Consider the following 17,848-nt stretch of genomic DNA (forward strand, 5'->3'; position numbering starts at 1 on the left):
CTTTAGATACCTCATTTAAGTGGATTCACACGGTATTTGTCTTTTTGTGTCTGGCTTATTTCACTTAGCATAATCCTCAAGGTTCATCTATGTTGTAGCATGTGACAAGATTTCTTTCCTTTTTAAGGCTGAATAATATTCCATTGTATGTATAGACCACATTTTGTTTATCTATTCATCCACTGTAGATATTTGGGTTGTTTCCACCTCTTGGCTATTGTGAATAATGCTGCAGTGAACATGGGCAGCAAATATGTCTTCAAGACCCTGCTTTCAGTTCTTTTATATATATATCTAGAACTGGGATTGCTGAATCATATGCTAGCACTATTTTTAATTTTTTGAGCAATTCCCATACTGTTTTCCAGTTGCACCACTTTACAATTCTACCAACAGTGCAAAAGGTTCCAATTTCTCCATGGCTCACCAACACTTATTATTTTCTGTTTTTTCGGTAGTAGCCATTCTAATGGATGTGAGGTAATATCTCATTGCAGTTTTGATTTGCACTTTTCTCATGATTAGTGGTGTTGAGCATCTCTTCATATGCTTGTCACCCATTTGTATGCGACTGTTGGAGAAATGTCTATTCAAATCCTTTGTCCATGTTTTGTTTTTTTTTTTTTTTGCTGAGGAAGTTTCACCCTAAGCTAACATCTGCTGCCAATCTTCCTCTTTTTTGTATGTGAGCCGCCACCACAGTATGGCTACTGACAAACAAGTGGTGTAGGTCCGTGCCCAGGAACTGAACCTGGGCTGCTGAAGCAGAGCATACAGAACTTAACCACTAGGCCCCTGGGGCTGGCCCCCTTTTTCCATTTTTTAATCAGGTTTGTTTTTTTGTTGTGAAGTTGAAAGAGTTCTTTATATAATTTAGATATTAACCCCTTATCAGATATATGATTTGCAAATGTTTTTTCCCATTTCATAGGATGTCTTTTCACTCTGTTGATTATGTCCTTTGATGCACAAAAGTTTTGAGGGCTGAGGCAGTTCCATTTGTCTCTGTTTGTTTTTGTTGCCTATGATTTTGGTGTTATAGTCAAGAAACCATTGCTAAGTCCAATGTTAAGAAGTTTTTGCCTATATTTTCTTCTAGGAGTTTTATAATTTTAGGTCTGACATTTAGGTATTTAATTCATTTTTTGTTAATTTTTGTATATGGTATAAGTTAAAGGTCTGATTTCATTCTTTTTTATGTGGCAGATCCATGCTTTTAGAGAAAATATACATGCTTATGGCTATGAAATTTATGTTTTCAACTCCCATTTGTCCTCTGAGTTCAAGACTCATATAGTCAATTGTTAACTGGAGATCAACACTTTGATATCTAATGCACGTATTTAACCTATCAAGTCCAAACAGAATTCTTGATTGGCCCCCAAATTCTGCTCCTCCTCTATCACACCTATCTCAGTAAATAATTTCCATCATTCACTCCATTGCTCACTCAATTCTTTAACTTTCTTCACACCCAGTATCTAATCCATCTGTCAATCTTTTCTGTCTTCCCTCCCAAATATATGTCAAATTAGTTCACTTCTTACCATCCCCACTGCTACCATCTTAGCCTAAGCAAAGGCTGGCCAACTCTTTTTGTAAAGGGTCATACAGTAAACATGTTAGGCTCTGTGAGCCCAGCGGCAAAACTGAGGATATTATGTAGCTACTTATATAACAAGAGAGAAAACTTTTTATGTTTTTGTTTTACAACATTCAAAATACAATAATAAAGCACAACTTTTTTATAATACTAATACTAATAAGGAGAATGGAATTCTTTTATTTAGGGACAAAATTCTGTTTAATTGGTGCTCAAAGTTAGTGTTCCCTATCACCAAAATCAGTTGCAAATATGCATCTGTTAATGCTGATCTGTAATAAGATTTTATGCATTTCACCTTTGAAACTATCTTTTTCCACAGACAGATACTGCCAAATACCAACATCAATCCACAGGCATATGCTTGTAGTTGAGCATATTCGTTGCTTGGAAGGCATTTATAGAATTTTCTTAGATTCTTCTCTTGATATTTGCCTTTAGCCTAAAATTATATTGCAGTTTAATCACTCTTAATTGGAGGTTAGGTGGAAGATCCTCAATTGTATAGTTAAATGGATTTTAAAATATAGAAATTTCCAGGGCCGGCCCAGTGGCGTAGTGGTTAAGTTTGCGTGCTCTGCTTCGGCGGCCCAGTGTTCACAGGTTCAGATCCTGGCGCAGACCTGCACACCACTCATCAAGCCATGCTGGGGCAGCGTCCCACAGACAAAATAGAGAAAGACTGCCACAGATGTTAGCTCAACGACAATCTTCCTCAAGCAAAAAGAGGAAGAGTGGCAACAGATGTTAGCTCTTCCTCACCACAAAAAAAAAAAAGAAAGAAAGAAAACAAAAGAAATTTCCTTTGCTCTTGCATTGAGGTCTGAAAAATGCTGCTAAAACTGCATTTTGCTTCTTGTTTTAATCTGACAGCCCGGGAAGTGGGAAAAGCAGCCTGACACTACTTGTGATTCAAATGTTAGTTGTTGTTAAAACCCCCACACTGTAAATTTTGCATGTAAGCAGTGTTTCGTCGTGCAATTTTAGGTTGAATGCATTAAGGACCATTTTCACATCTGAGGCATAAGCTAATTTTCAAAGCCGTTCAATAAAGTGGTTAAAGGCAGTTCTTCTTGTTCAGAAAAACTTCAATCTTTGTGCTAAGCTCAAAAAAATCACAATAAACTTTACTACTGCTAAGTCTGTGGTATATATAACTGCTGTGTGATAGGGAAAGTTGGGGCATTAAGCTTCTACTTATAACAAAAATTCCACACACAGCCACAGACAGATCGAAACAAATGAACATGGTTATTTCCAGTAAGACTGTATTTACGAACACTGAAACGTGAATCTCATATACCTCTCAGGTGTCATGAAATATTATTCTCCTTTCAATTTTTTTCAACCATTTAAAAATGTACCAACCCCTCAACTTGTGAGCCGTAGAAAAGAGGCAGTGGGCTGGCTTTGGCCTAATGGTCTAAGCCATCAGCACCTCTCACCTGGAGGACTGCAGTGGTCAGATAAAGGATTTCCCTGCCTCCACCACTGGCCCCTGTGGTCTGACCTCCTCACAGCAGGGATTTTAAATCACATCATATAATTCTTCTATTCAAATCCCACAAAAGCTTCATAGTAGGAATTCATTAAAAACCAAACTCCTTGGCCTACAAGGACCCTAAGTGATCTGGTCCCTGCCTATTTTTTACACTCTCTTAACTATGCTCAAGCCAGCCTTGGAGGTCTAGTGGTTAACATTCGGTGCTCTCACTGCTGCAGCCCAGGTTGGTTTCCCAGTCAGGGAACCACACCACCCCTCTGCTCTTGTTATAGTCTGGCAGCTGCCTGTTGCTGCGATGCTGAAAGCTCTGCCACCTGAATTTCAAATAGCAGCAGGATCACCCACGATGGACAAGTTTCAGCAGAGCTTCCAGACTAAGACACACCAGGAAGAAGGACCTGATCAACCACTTTCAAAAAATTGGCCATGAAAACACTTTGAATAGCAGCGGAGCATTGTCTGATAACAGCTTCAGAAGGTGAGAAGGATGGTGCAAAAAGACTGGGCAGGTCTCTGCTCTGCTGTACACAGGGTCACTAGGAGGATCGACTTGATGGCACTAACAACAACAAAAAACCATACGCAAGACATTGGCCTGCCCTCTAGCCTCAACACTAACCAAGCTTGTTCCTGTCTCGGGTCTTTGTACTTGCCATTCCTTCTACTTGGGACTTTCTTCAAAAAGAAGAAATTTCACATGGCTGCCCCCTTCTCCTCATAAGTCTCAACTCAATTCAGAGATGATTTCCTAGCCACCCTAGGTAAAGCTACTTCCTCTAGGTACTTCCCATGAGTTACCCTGTTTTAAAGTCTTTATTGACCTTCTCAGTACCCAAATTACCTTATTTATGTGTTTACATGTTTGGTACCTACATCCTCCTGCTGCAATCTAAGTCTTGGTCAATTCTGTATCTCCAGAATCTAGAATACCACTTAGGTCATATTTGGCATTACCTTCTATGTAAGAGACATTAAAAAAAAATATAATAGTTTCTTTTCTTTACCCTACAAGGGTTAGGCTGATTCCCAGGCAAATAGAAGTATTTCTGCAATATGTGAAATGGAAATAGGTTTAAAAATTTAAATTTTCACATTAAAAACATTTCAATTGTATTGATGAATATGTAAACCATAAATATAAGTACCAATAAGTTGCCCTTAACTTTGCATTCAATTTAAAGCAGGTTTTATGATTACATACATTATGACTATCAGCTTTTTTATCCCCAGCACACTACCACAATCTATATACTTGCATAGAAAGCAAAGCAAAGAAAAGAAGGGAAAAGAAAAGAAGTGCCCAAACCTGACATCTCAGCAATAAGGATTGATGTAATGAAAATAGAGAAATAAAATTCCATTCAAAATTGGAATTTACCTCTATACAGGAAACTGGAATATACACTTTCCCCACCTTCTAGGATTAAGACAATTAAGTTTTAGAATCCACGAAGAACAAAGTACTTGATGCCTACAAGGAGTCTGAGGCATGCCAAAACAACCATGAACCGACCACTTGATAAACTAACAACAAAATGTAAAATAAAGTAAAAAATTAAGATTTGTACTTTCATAAAATATATTCCATACTTATTAAAATATTTCCTCCAAAAATTTTATCCCTTTTCCTATTTAAGTGGCACTTCATAACCAGATAAAAAGTTCCTTCTATTATTTTGATAGTTTGCTCCAACATTTACAAAAAATACTCCTTTTTGTCTTTAAAGAAAAGAATATTTAAGAAGTAAGATTGTTAACAAAATGATTTCAACATTTGTTAGAATCAAATTCATATGAAATTAGCAAGGTTGCTCACTCAAAAAAAGTAAAATAATAAATCAAATGTTCCCAAAATGTCTTCCTAGGATAATAAAACCAGAAGCAATTTCACCTTCAAAAGTAATCTCACTGAACAGTAAGAGGAAGAAATAGTAATAGTTTTCTTTTTCCCCTCACTGATTTCCAACTTGATAATCTGTTTCAAAGGCCATTACTATGGGATTTGTCTTATCGGTCTTCAGTGCAGCTGCTTGTATTATTTTCCACGTTTGCTACAATCAGTGTTTATACTGTTCAAAATTCTCTTCTTTTTGGCAGTTACTAAAATACAATTTTCTAGTTAATAGATAGTAGAGGAGAAAAAAGGATGTGTGTGCATGGGGGGCGGTCAGAAAGACATTTTCCCATTATATTAAATTTTTAAGAGCAACACCAAATCATAAAACATATGCCACTAGAGACAAGAAAACTGCTAAGCTTCTAGGACTGCATAACAAAAGCAGGTAGACTTGCATCAAAATTAATATTTTAAATTATAGTTGTAAATACATTCCAGCTGTTAAATTGTGATTAAACTTTTTGAAGCACGGTGAAAGGAGTTATTTCTGTTCCACTCGTAGGCTTGTTTCTGAGATGTGTAACTGTAATTGATGTTTTCAGGAATGTGAAAGGAGATGGTTAATAATTATTCTTTCATTTCCTACTTCTTTAGGAAAAAATACGAACCTCTACTTATCCTAAGTTATACATTTATATATCCTATACATCCTAAATAGACGGTTTCATAATACATTTGATGACTCTGGAGTAATCACACGCATACAGTACAAATAACAGCTAATTACTTCTAAGGGGGTGGCGGTGGGGAGAAACATCTAAAAACATGGAAAACATTTATTTGGGAACAAAAACATAAGACGGTTATTTCCAAATCTACTTTTTTTTGTATTAGCAAAGTATAAGGGAAAATGTAAGCAACTTCATTTAATTTTTTATTAAAATATTTACTTTAGCATGCATACACATTTATTAGGATGAAAGTTAAAGTTTGTTCTCAGAATTTGTGGGAATTATTTTAATCTAAAAAACAAAAAAAGAAAATAACTTATTTTTAACTTCTTTTTCCCAAGTGGTATGAAAATCAATTCATTTTCTTCAAAAACAGAAAATTAAGGTTAAATTCTAAAAACCTACTCAAATTCTGTGTGGACAAGCATTTGCAAATATATCACAGGTAGTCATTCAATCCGCAAACACAATAACATCTATCATATTTATGTGCTTGTATAATATTCTATATTACACAGGCCCACTGAGCATTTTAAGTTATCATGTTATATAATCTATTTAACACTGCAATCAATTCACAAGTAATTCATTTAATCTGGTATTCTGTAGTAAATAACATGAGATTCATGTGACAACTATTCCAAATTTGTCTGCTTTAACATAGAAAATTAGTTCCACTTAGTTGAATATCAATGACCTATTCAATGTAGAACGCAATAGAGCTGCAATCAGCTTTGTACTGTTATTTATAATAAATTTATCTTCTTTTGAAAATATTTAAGCAAGAATCTGAGAAATAAAAAGAAAAAAGCCTTCAAAGGTATACCATGAATAGCTTCACACCACATAAATGCAGAAATTGTTAGACCTTAGCAGGATCTCAAGATATTTTCAAAAGTATTTAGCTACTCTTCAGGCCTGTAGACAACCTGCTGTGAGCAGGTGGATAGAAGAAATCATGCCACACAAAGAAACAGGCCAATGGCAGTCAGTCGGCTCTGCTTGCAAATGTTCAAACAACGTGACTACACAACATGAAAATCTAGTCTGTAAAATACTAACAAGAAACAACATATTAAGTCCCAGCAGACAAATGACGTTATAAGAAATGGAAAACTACTCGAGCTGTTCAAAGTAAAACTGAAGAGCCTCTGTCAAGATTTTAAAAATTACTTAACAGGAATACAGTATAGTCAGAGTAATAAAAACAAGTTCTATTCATCCAGCATGTCCACACTATGAAAGTGCTGGGGTGTATGAGGAAAAGAGAGTGAGCTCAACACATATAGAACACAGCAAATCTTTTGTTTTGCTTCAACACTTTAATTATATGCTACAGGCAGGAAATCATTCCACTTTTTAAAAATAGTTCTAACTTTTGTTAAGCTTCTAAATTAAAATGTAAAAAGTTTGTCAACTAGATGATAAATTCATCTTCTGTTTAAAAAATCAATTTAATTTATCTGTTCCTAATTTTACATGACAAAAACCAAAACCGTGGTTGACACATGGGAGAGCACTTAGAAAAATACTATGTGTTTTTTCCTTCTATAAGCAATCTCTGATTTACAAAAGGTTTTGCTTGTGAGCTGTCTCACCCAATAACCCCTAGCCACACATGGCTATTGAGAACTTGAAATGTGACCAGAGCAATTGAGAAACTAAATTTTCTATTTAATTTAATTTTTATTAATTAACATTTAAATTCAAATACAGAAGTAGTGTAATACATTTTTCCTGTTAAACACAACTTCATTATTTTGGTAGGTATTTTATTTTAATTGTCCCATTTTTTTAAGATATTACTGTTGCATTGTTACATGCACGTCAGGAGTGTATGTCATTTCTGGCATCACAGTAATAATTTTTTTATATTGTTTCATGTTAAAATGCTAACATCTTGGATATATTGGGTTAAATTAAGTGAATTAGTAAAATTAATTTCACTTATTCTTACTTTCTTCATGTAGCTACTGAGAAACTTAACACTGCATATATGGTTCATATTAGATTTCTAGTGGACAATGCTGTTTCATTCCACAACATTTTAAATTGGTAATTTGGAAATCAGAATACACCTTTCTACAAAAGAATGAGAAAGGATTGTTAGGTTCTCAGATCATACAATTGAGGCCTATTTAATAAACATCATTACTGATGGACTCTACATTTGCAATCAAAATAGTAGAAAAATACTGGTATATACCCTACATAAAGAAAATAAATATGAAATATTATCATTTTATTTTCCTTGAATAATGATATTTAAGGAAAACTTGGTTTAATTATTAAATGAAGAAAGATTAAAAATTACAAAGTTATAAAGAAGACCTTTAAGTATCTTCAAGAGTTTTCAATGTTAGTATTCCCAGTTCTTTGTTATAAACTATTTCATTTTAACATATACGACCTCCTCCTCCTCCTTTCAGATAGATGCAACACTAACTTTATATTTAAAGTTATCAACAATGGTTACAATTTTTGTCCAAGAGTATGATTTTCTTGAGGTCAGAAGACAACTTAAAGCAGCCAGACGGCTACCCTGGAGTAAGAGGTAGTGTGAAGCAGGCTTCACTGAGCAACGAGTAATTAGTGACACCAGGTGAGAGAGAGCGGAACAACGTGTGCACAACTGCTGAGAAAGAGGAAATCAGGAATAGCCTGAGGCGGACCTTTTTCTATACCTATCAATACCTATCAATAGGTGGTACTATTAGCCTTAAACAGCTCAAGTGCTACCCAAAGCAAATGAAGGTAAATAGGAAAGATTGGAAAGAAGCATGCTTGACAGGCAAGATACTCCTGTGGGCGGGTCCTCGGGAGCCCTCTTGTTTCTCTTTGCTCTCACAGAAACTACAGTGATTCTGTATCTGCAGAGATCAATCAGCTGTTCTACTTAATAGAGTATGGATTCTGCAAATGTTAGAAGGTCGGGAATGGAAAAGAATTGATAAAATGGCTGAGAAGGCTACCTTATGAACATAGCTTTTCTGATGAAGGCTTAGAAGAAATAAAATCTAAATCTTAAAATGAAGGTATTGATAAGACAGATTTACTCCTGAAATTGCAAAATGCAGGATGACTATCCATTCATTCACCCACTATTCATCCATCCATTCAGTTATTGGGCCTTTACATGTGCCAGGAACTCAGCAAGGCAGTGAGAATTCAAGATCAAATCAAAACTGAAACAGGTAATTTAGATCAATTAAAGGAAGTTAGGAACGTATGAAATTTATTATCTGAATGATGGTACATGCCAAAATACAATTTATTTTTAAAGAGATTAATGGATAATATCAAGCTTATGAGGTTTACTAATGAAAACCGGGAAAGTGAATAATGTGATCTGATTGGATTTGATTGGATGAATAGGGAGCTAATTCCGAAAGCAAAGGTATGCTTCCTCTCCAACTACTTCATGATCTAGTGAGATAAAGACGTTAACCACTATTTTAAATGTAGTCACAGAGATTCAGCAATAAAAATAAGTATGTGCTAAGTACCCACATATCCTTAAAATGTTAGACTATGCTACCTAGCAGGACATGCTAAGAAAGTGTAAAATCAGCAATTGCCTATCTCCCACCTCAACAGAATATGAAAGAAGTTAAAAATTCATCAGAAGAGGTTGAATCATTGAGCTAAGAATTCGAGGTTGGACACTTAAACTAAGTGAAAGGGACTTCATGAGAATCACACGGTTTCCCATGTGGCTCCCGGATTTTGAGGGACACCTAGAAAAGGATCAGCAATCCTTTTGGTGACACAACAAGAAGAAAAGAGTTTGCTAAGGCAAGGATTTATAACTATCTCTTGTGGCCCAGATGGGGATTGTGCAGAAGAGCTCCAGGCTGGGTCACCACGAGAGAGCTCCCCAACAGGAACATCAGGAGGGATGGGAATCTAGAGGCTGAAGCCAACTGGAAAAGACAGAGCACACAGTTAGGGTTCTGCAGAAAAGGTGTTCTCCCAAATTCACAAAACTGTCCCAAAAGACACTAGCCAGCGTTGGACACTTGCCATGCCTGAAAAGAATGAATGCCAGCTGACATCTGCCCAGGTCACCCTAGTTCTTCCTGCCGTGAACCTCTCGTCTTTGCCCCAAACTGCAACTCTCGAGAGACTGCAGATAGCAGGTAAGAAGTGGGAGAGGATTTAAAGCAAGAAAGAAGCAAGCACCACTCTCAGCTTCTCTATGAAAATTTCTTGGTCTGAGGTGGAACTGAGTTCAGGAGAGGTTTTACCAGTTTTGACATTATAATGAACTAGACTTTTAAACACAGCCTCTTCCAAATAGAATACTGCTTGCTTATTACCTGGTAATAACTATACAGATTGCGCGAATTATACCTGATTTTATGCAGGGGAGGAAAGAAGTTGAGAGAATGGGTTTTAGAAACTCATTTGTAAGAAAGTTGCTTCTATTTGTACTAAAAAAAGTTCCATTTACCAGTGAACTGGTTACACAGTAAAACAGACAAAGGAAGGGCAAGTATTGGGAAGTACTCTGAGTAACTTTCTCAATAACTATCTAAATAAAGCCTGTTCCACAATGAGATACCACTTCATACCCATTAGGATAGCTATGATAAAACAACAACAATCAGAAAATAACAAGTGTTGGTAAAAATGTGGAGAAATCGGAACACTTGCGCATTGCAGGTAGAATGTAAAATGGTGCAGCTGCTGTGGAAAGTAGTTCTTGAAAAAATTAAACACAGGATTACTACATGATCCAGCAATTCCACTTCTGTGTATATAACCCAAAGAATTGAAAGCAGGGACTCAAAAAGATATTTGTACACACATGTTCACAGCAGCATTATTCACAATAGCCAAAAGGTAGAAACAATCTAAATGTCCATCAACAAATGAATGGGTAAACAAAATGTGGTATATCCACAAAATGGAATATTATTCAGCCTTAAAAAGGAAGGAAATTCTGACCCATGCTACAATATGGATAAATCTTAAAGACATTACACTAAGTGAAATAAGCCAGTCACAAAATGACAAATACTCTATGATTCCACTTATATGCGGTACCTAGACTAGGTACCTAGTCAAATTCATACAGTGACAGAGCAGAATGGTGGTTGCCAGGGGCTATGGAGAGGGGGAGAGGAGTGTTAGTGTTTAATGGAATCAGAGTTTCAGTTTGGGATGATAAAGGAGTTCTGAAGTGGTGATGGTTGCACAGTAATGTGAATGTACTTAATGCCACTGAACTATATACATCTAAATGTGGTTAAAATGGTAAATATTATGTTATGTATATTTTACCATAATTAAAGAAAATCCAATTAAGTTTACAAAATAGTGTTGAAAAAAGAAAAACCTAATAAAAGAACAATAGCCCTAATCTCAAACTGGCACAGAATTCTGAACTTCTATCATATTTCTCCTGCTTTTAGAAACTGATAGATGATTGGTGGCTTAGTTTGTAAAAGCACAGAATGTAGGGATCACTTTTAAAACCTTGCCTTTAAGGAGATAGCCACCTGATGATGACAGGTAAGCCTGATAAAAGCTCATTAAAAAAACGAAAAGACAGAGCCAGCCCTGATGGTCTGGTGCTTAAAGTCTGACACGCTCTGCTTCGGTGGCCCAGGTCCAGTTCCCAGGCACAGAACCACGCCACTCGTCTGTCAGTAACCATGCTGTGGTGGTGGCTCACATAGAAGAACCAGAAAGACTCACAACAAAATCATACATCTATGTACAGGGGCTTTGGGGAGAAAAAAAAAAAAAAAACGGTCAAAGCAGGGGACCAGTGTTTGCTGGATACAGGATTTTGCGGTCCTTATGGTACCCACTGCTGCATAGAACACTCAACAAATTGTCTCAAGTTCTCATCACCCACGTCTCTCAACCCAACCCCCTTTTTTCTTTACACTGCCCGCACCCTACTTTAGGATCTCTTACCTCAGGAGTGAAGTAATATGGTTATCTCCTAGAGGAAGTCCTTCCTACCTCCCCCTTCAATCCCTTAACCTCTCTTCTATTGTGAAGGCACATTAACCTTCCACAACAGCATTTTGATGGGCATTATTTTCCTCTGTAACAACGTTTCAACAATATCTCCACTGTTGATTGAAAAGCACAGCCTCTTTAACCTTCTGTTCATAACTTGGCTCCTCCAATCTATTTCCCCACACTTAGCTTGCATTACTACCCTACCTCAATGCTTCCCAATCCATCTCCCATTTTATGAACATACTTTTCTAAGGTGTGTCTCAAATATCATCTGATGCCCTGAGCCTGCAACACATGCACAGACACAGACACAGACACACACACCCTTTTAAAGTAGCTAAAGATTCCCTAGAGACAAATGGAAAATGAAAGGGAGTGACTGACAGAGAGCTTGTAGCTTGTGAAGGTAAATATAGTGACCAGAATTTCATATTAAAGGAAAAATCACTTTTTTGTTTATCATTAATTGAGAAACACTTCATAAACACAACAAATCTTCTAAAGAATTCTAAGGTTGGAAAGGGTGAGGAGGCAGCAAGCTGGTAAGGGAGAGAAACACATGACTACAGGTAGTGCTGGCACAACTGGTCATCCATATTTTAAAAAGTAAAGGCGGATCTTAACTCACCCCGTACACAGAAATCAATCCCAGGTGGATTAAGGATTTAAATGTGAAAAGCAGAACTTAAAAGGTTTGGAAGAAAAATATAGGTAAGTATCTTTACTCATGAGCTTGGCAGTAGAAGAGGATTGTTAGGCAAATACAAAACACACAAACCATGAAGGAAAAGATTGAAAATTCTGATAGTAAATCTCTGATTTAAAACTTCACTTTCTAACTTAGAAAGGTAAAAATATAAGCTACAAACTGGAAGTTATTTGTAACACATATAACTAACAAAGAATCAGGATCCACAAAATATGAACAACTTTCATGAATTAAGAAAAAAAGACAATTTAATTTTAAAAATGGGCAAACGCCATGAACAAGCATCTTGAGAAGAGAAAACAGGACTGTCAATAAACATATTTTTTGAATGCTCATTGTCATTATTAATCAGAGAAATATACATTAAAACCACAAAGAGATACCATTTAAATCTACCAGTCAGGAAAAACTTAAGTAGTCTGGATACCAAGCGTCCACTAGGATGTGAAACAAAATGTTCACGGCGCAGATGCCTGTGTTCAAATTCTGGCTCTTCCATTTACTAGAAGAATGCCTTGGGCAAGCAATTTAGCCTCTACAGGGCTGTCTACCCAACTGCAAAATGAGGGATAACATTAGTACATACTTTATTGGACTGCTGTGAAGATTAAATAAATTAATACAAAGAAGTGCTTAGAAGAGTCAGTGCCTGACATCATAAGTATACGATAAGCTTAGCTTATTATTCATATTATTAATATCATCATCATCACTATTGGTAGGCATGTAAATTGGTACAGGCACAGAGGGAAGACCTTCTGGCATTACCAAGTAGGATTAAGGATGCATGGTCCCTACAACCCAGCCATTCCACTGGCATATTCCTTGGAGAAACTGTCATTTCAAGAAGAAACATATAATACTAGAAGAACGTTCATAGAAGCATTATTTGTGTAACAAAACAAATAAGAAAAATGTCTAAAAGAGGAAGAATACATAAATTGTGGCATATTAATATGACATTAACATGTATAATGAAAATAAACTAAGGCTGCATGCATCTCACTAACATAAGACTGGAGGAAAAAGCAGCACACAGAAGCATAGGGAGTACGGTGATGTTTACATAAAGTTCAAAAACAGGAATCGCTAAATAATGTATTGTTTACAATTTTATTCTATATGTAAATATCCCTGAAGAAAAGGAAGAGAGTGATAAATTTAAAAATCGGGATGGTGGTTACCTCTAGGGCAGGAGGAAGGAAGATGTTAATCAAGGGGGAGCACAAAGTCAATAGTATTGGTAATGATTCCCTTTTTAATCTAGATGGTGGGTAAACAGCTTCACTGTGTTATTCTTTAGCAGTTATAAGATTAGTAAGCATTACTTTGTGTATACAAAATAGTTAATAATAAAAAGTTTTAATCTATTTACAAAAATCCAGAAAAAAAAGAACAGCAGTTACTGCTGTAAAATCATTTGAAAAATACCTGTGGTAATATCCATCCAACAGTTCTCCTCTGAACTTACCATAAACAAGGACAAGAGAAATACAAACAGATACATAGTAATATTTTCATAGCTATTTGCTTGGAAGTAGTGAGCTGAACATCTTGGGCAATGCAGCCCAGGAAGTCAGCATAGAGAAAAGAGTTAAGAATAAATCTTGAAGATGTGCCGATGCTAACAGGCAGGTGGAAAAGAAACCAACAAAGAACCCTGTGAGGCTACCAGTTATTTCCTCCTGTTGTTCTTCCAAATTCCTCCATCACACAGTGCCATTCATCCTGATTGTTACTATTTTCCAGGCAAAATGACTTGCTACTTCCTTTTCTGTAACACCTCCTAACTTCTCTCTTTGCCTCCAGTCTCACCCTTCTTCAATCCATTCTACGATGTAAACCCCAACTGTGTTCACATCATCACTTTCTTGGTTAAAACTCTTCCATGGGTCCCCATTGGCTTAAGGATAAAGCAGAGCCCATAATATGTAACTGACAAAGCTACCAATGACTTGGCTCCTACTTACCTTAATTTTGCTCATCACTCCCAACATAGTCTGTTTACAAAGGTTTAATGCAGTGGTTCTCATACTGTGGCCCCTGGACCTACAGCATCATTATTATGTAGGGAAGGAAGACATTTCCTCTTCCCAAATGGGGGTTCGTCTGGCCGGAGAACGAATTAAATTCACATGAGACAGAATAGCAAGAGAAAATTAAACAAAGCTTTATGAGGAACCATCGCCCGGGTCCTTTCTTCCCAAAGGAAGAAAGGGCACCGAAGAAGTGGGGTGCACAGAGTGGTTATATACCCCCAAACAGGGTGTTTCACATGTGATTGAAATGTCCCTCCCACAATAGTCACAAGATTGCCCTGTTGGCACAGTGCTTGATGGACACAGTCTGCTATCTTGGTGGGTGTAGCAGGAGGCAAGTCTATCGTCTGGAGCTGGGCGGTCACAGGTGAGCGCAGCAACCAGTTCCTAGCCTAAGGAAAGATGCTTAATCCTTAAAGAAATACCAACGTTGGGAGGGGGAGGGAAGTGAGTTACGGGAGGTTACCAGACTAGCACAATAAAATGCAGATTTTAAGTCCTTGCCTTTGGTAGTGATTAAGAGTTTCTAGAGAGAAGGTCATCTCCTTTCTTCTTCCTGGTACAGAGAGGGAGGCACCTTTTACAGATAGAGACTTACCTTACAAATGTAAGTGTCCTAACAAAGGGCAAGTTCCATTCCTCAGAGCCTCCTTCCCTGTCCCAGTTTATCAAAAGCAATCAGCCTCAAATAATCCTGATGCCAAAGAGATATATCTTGGGGTGGCCAATTTCAGGTCCCCACAGTACCTGGAAACTTATTAGAAATACACACCTTGCCCAGACCTACTAAATCAGAGTAAACTCTGCAGGTAGGTGCGACAATCTGAGTTTCAACAAGTCTTTTAGTTGATTCTGAAGCACATTAAAGTTTGAGCATCACTGGTTTATGAGTATGAATGAGAGGTAAATTACTAACTGAAGAACTCTGATGGGGAAAATAGAAAAGTCCTAGATAGCACTGTGGTTAGAAGCACACACTCTGAGTCACACTGCCAGGCTTCAAATTTCTGCTCAGCTTCTTCCTGGCTTGGAAATCACAGGGAAATCACTTAGCTTGCCTCAGCATAGTGCAACGCTTAACAACACGGATCCCACAGCAAGACTGCTTGGATTTAAATACTATTAGCTGGGTGACCTTGAACAAGTCACTTACTTTCTCTGGGCCTCCGCTGCCTCATTTACAATAGTATAAATAATAGTACCTACTTCATACAGTTGTTGTGAAGATGAAATGTGAAGAAGCTGTGCTTACAACTATACCTGCCACGCAGTAAGCACTATGTGTTATTTATTCTTATCATGTTATTAATTTCACAAGGATCATAGTATATTCTGGAGATAAAAAGAGTCAACACTGAAAGCTACTTCCCATAGAAAATAAATAAAATTAATCTGTTCTGGTAAGGAAAAACTTTGCTCACCTTTTTTAAAGTAAATGACTTTTCTTTTCCAGTATACCATTTACCTCTCTGAAAGAGGTCATTTCCTTCCAACGAGAGAGCACTTAACTGGAAGCAATGACCTCCTCTAAAGAGCCAAGGGTCTGCCTTGAGGGGTCATTTATTTCACATTAATTTTTTTCTTTTTTAAGCAAAGAACTTGCAAGAATTAAAAGGGATTTATTGAACATTATCCCTATGCTAGGAAAAATATTTCTACGGATTATTCTAAGTATATTATTTAGAATACATAAATATATTAATATAAATATATATACAAATATATTCTAAGATATCCAATGTTAATTTAGCTAGAAACTCCACGTGTAAAAGTGCCATTAAGACATCTATGTGCATAGTCATTGAGGAGGACTCTGAAAATATGATGATAGAAAGATTTGGATAGTAGGACTTCGTATCTCTCTCTACTCAGAACTGAGAGGTCATACTATCTCCTCCTGACCAAAACACACGAATGCCTGAGCCACAGCACATTCAATGCAGAGTATATTCTATTGAGCATAAACAAGTGTGACATAACCCATTTTTGAAGACATAATAAATGGATCTAAGTGATGTGAAATTAGGCACTGATATTTTTTCCATCGGTCTCAAAGTGTTTCACTTCATTAGAATATGAAAGAAAATATGAGAGAAAAAATATACTGGAACAAGTCACAAAACCAAAGTCAAAATACAGAACTCATTACAGAGAGTTCAATATTTCTTAGAAACCAAGAGATAATATACCAATTGAGCCTGGCTTGGAAATTAGTTTAGTCATCAAATATTTACTGGGGGTGTCTTGAATCCTCTGACCCACAGTCTCTAATAGAAGTATATATGAATCTAGTTTAGAGTAATCTTTATCTGCGATTCTCTTGATTATTCTAGGTTTTCAAAATCAGTTTCCTGCATAAAATCCAATTAAGGGAATGCAAGAAACATTTTCCTAAAAAAGAAAAAAGCACAAGCATTTAATGCTATGGGGGGGGGTTATGATTTTTATTTGCATGTGATAGCCACACGTTCCACGGTATTTTTAATTTTTTTTTTCTGGAGCCTTAAACCTCAACTATAAGTGCGGTGAAGGAATTTTGGCAGAATCTCTTTTCATAGCTGTCTACTTTAAAATGTAGGTCACTGATCACAAAGAACTTTCAGGCAACTCTGGATTTCAAGGCATCTCCTCGATGCAAGACATTTTATATGGTGGGGGAAGAAAGGTTAGCAAATTAAGATTACTCACTTTTCAAAAGGCATCAATGTGTTATGGAAAGTCAGCCTGAACAGCTCATGTTTCTGTTGATCTAATACTATACAACTTCAATTGCATAGAAAAGGAAGGCAAGAAAGTAAGTTCTATTTCACAACTAAAAACTCACGATGACAAAGAAAACTGCTAATCTTCTAATATTTTTAGAAAACCATGCAGGATGCTTTATTTACAACAAAGGGTAATACGCTAACTTTCCTAGATTTCTCAAAAAAAGAAAACCTTGATTCTTCAGAATAAGACTTCACTCAAGATCCTCTAAAATAAGAAAAAAACGTTTTCAACTATAAAATGTATGAGATGGACTATCCCTGTAAGTATTAACCACACAGGTACAGGTAAGGATTGTGGACTTGATGGAGCCCTCTAAGTAAATCATCAGACTATTTACCTGTATCGTCCTCTCAGTGCCATCAATGTTGACAGACAATAAGGGTGAAGCCAGGTTCCACGTGCTGGTCACATTTAGTTTCGACCCATCAACTTCCACCTGTTGTGACACCAAATAAGACTGTTACCACGAAGAAAGACAGAAAACTGATCTCAAGTTCATCGCTGCATACAAAGCAGCAGCCATTTTAAACAGATGGCTCCCAAACAACCTGTCATGTTTACTGCTCCCGCCATGAAAGACAGGGTCCAACAAGAGTCTTCTTAGCCATCTCTGGGGAGAGGTGAAGGACCTGGGCACAGCTGCCTCCGGGTACTGAGGTTTCAAGTGATTTCCAGTA

General features: G+C 36.7%; 1 protein-coding gene across 1 annotated transcript in view; it reads right to left on the minus strand.

Moving 5' to 3' along the window:
* PCCA (propionyl-CoA carboxylase subunit alpha) overlaps positions 1-17,848 on the minus strand; it is a 438,123-nt gene that overhangs the window by 79,134 nt on the left and 341,141 nt on the right. Inside the window, exon 20 of the mRNA XM_046664150.1 lies at positions 17,509-17,607. Within this exon, the coding sequence (XP_046520106.1) occupies positions 17,509-17,607 (99 nt within the window). The remainder of the gene's footprint in view (positions 1-17,508; positions 17,608-17,848) is intronic.

The sequence above is a fragment of the Equus quagga genome, chromosome 6 (assembly GCF_021613505.1).
Source record: "Equus quagga isolate Etosha38 chromosome 6, UCLA_HA_Equagga_1.0, whole genome shotgun sequence".
Lineage (NCBI taxonomy): Eukaryota > Metazoa > Chordata > Mammalia > Perissodactyla > Equidae > Equus > Equus quagga.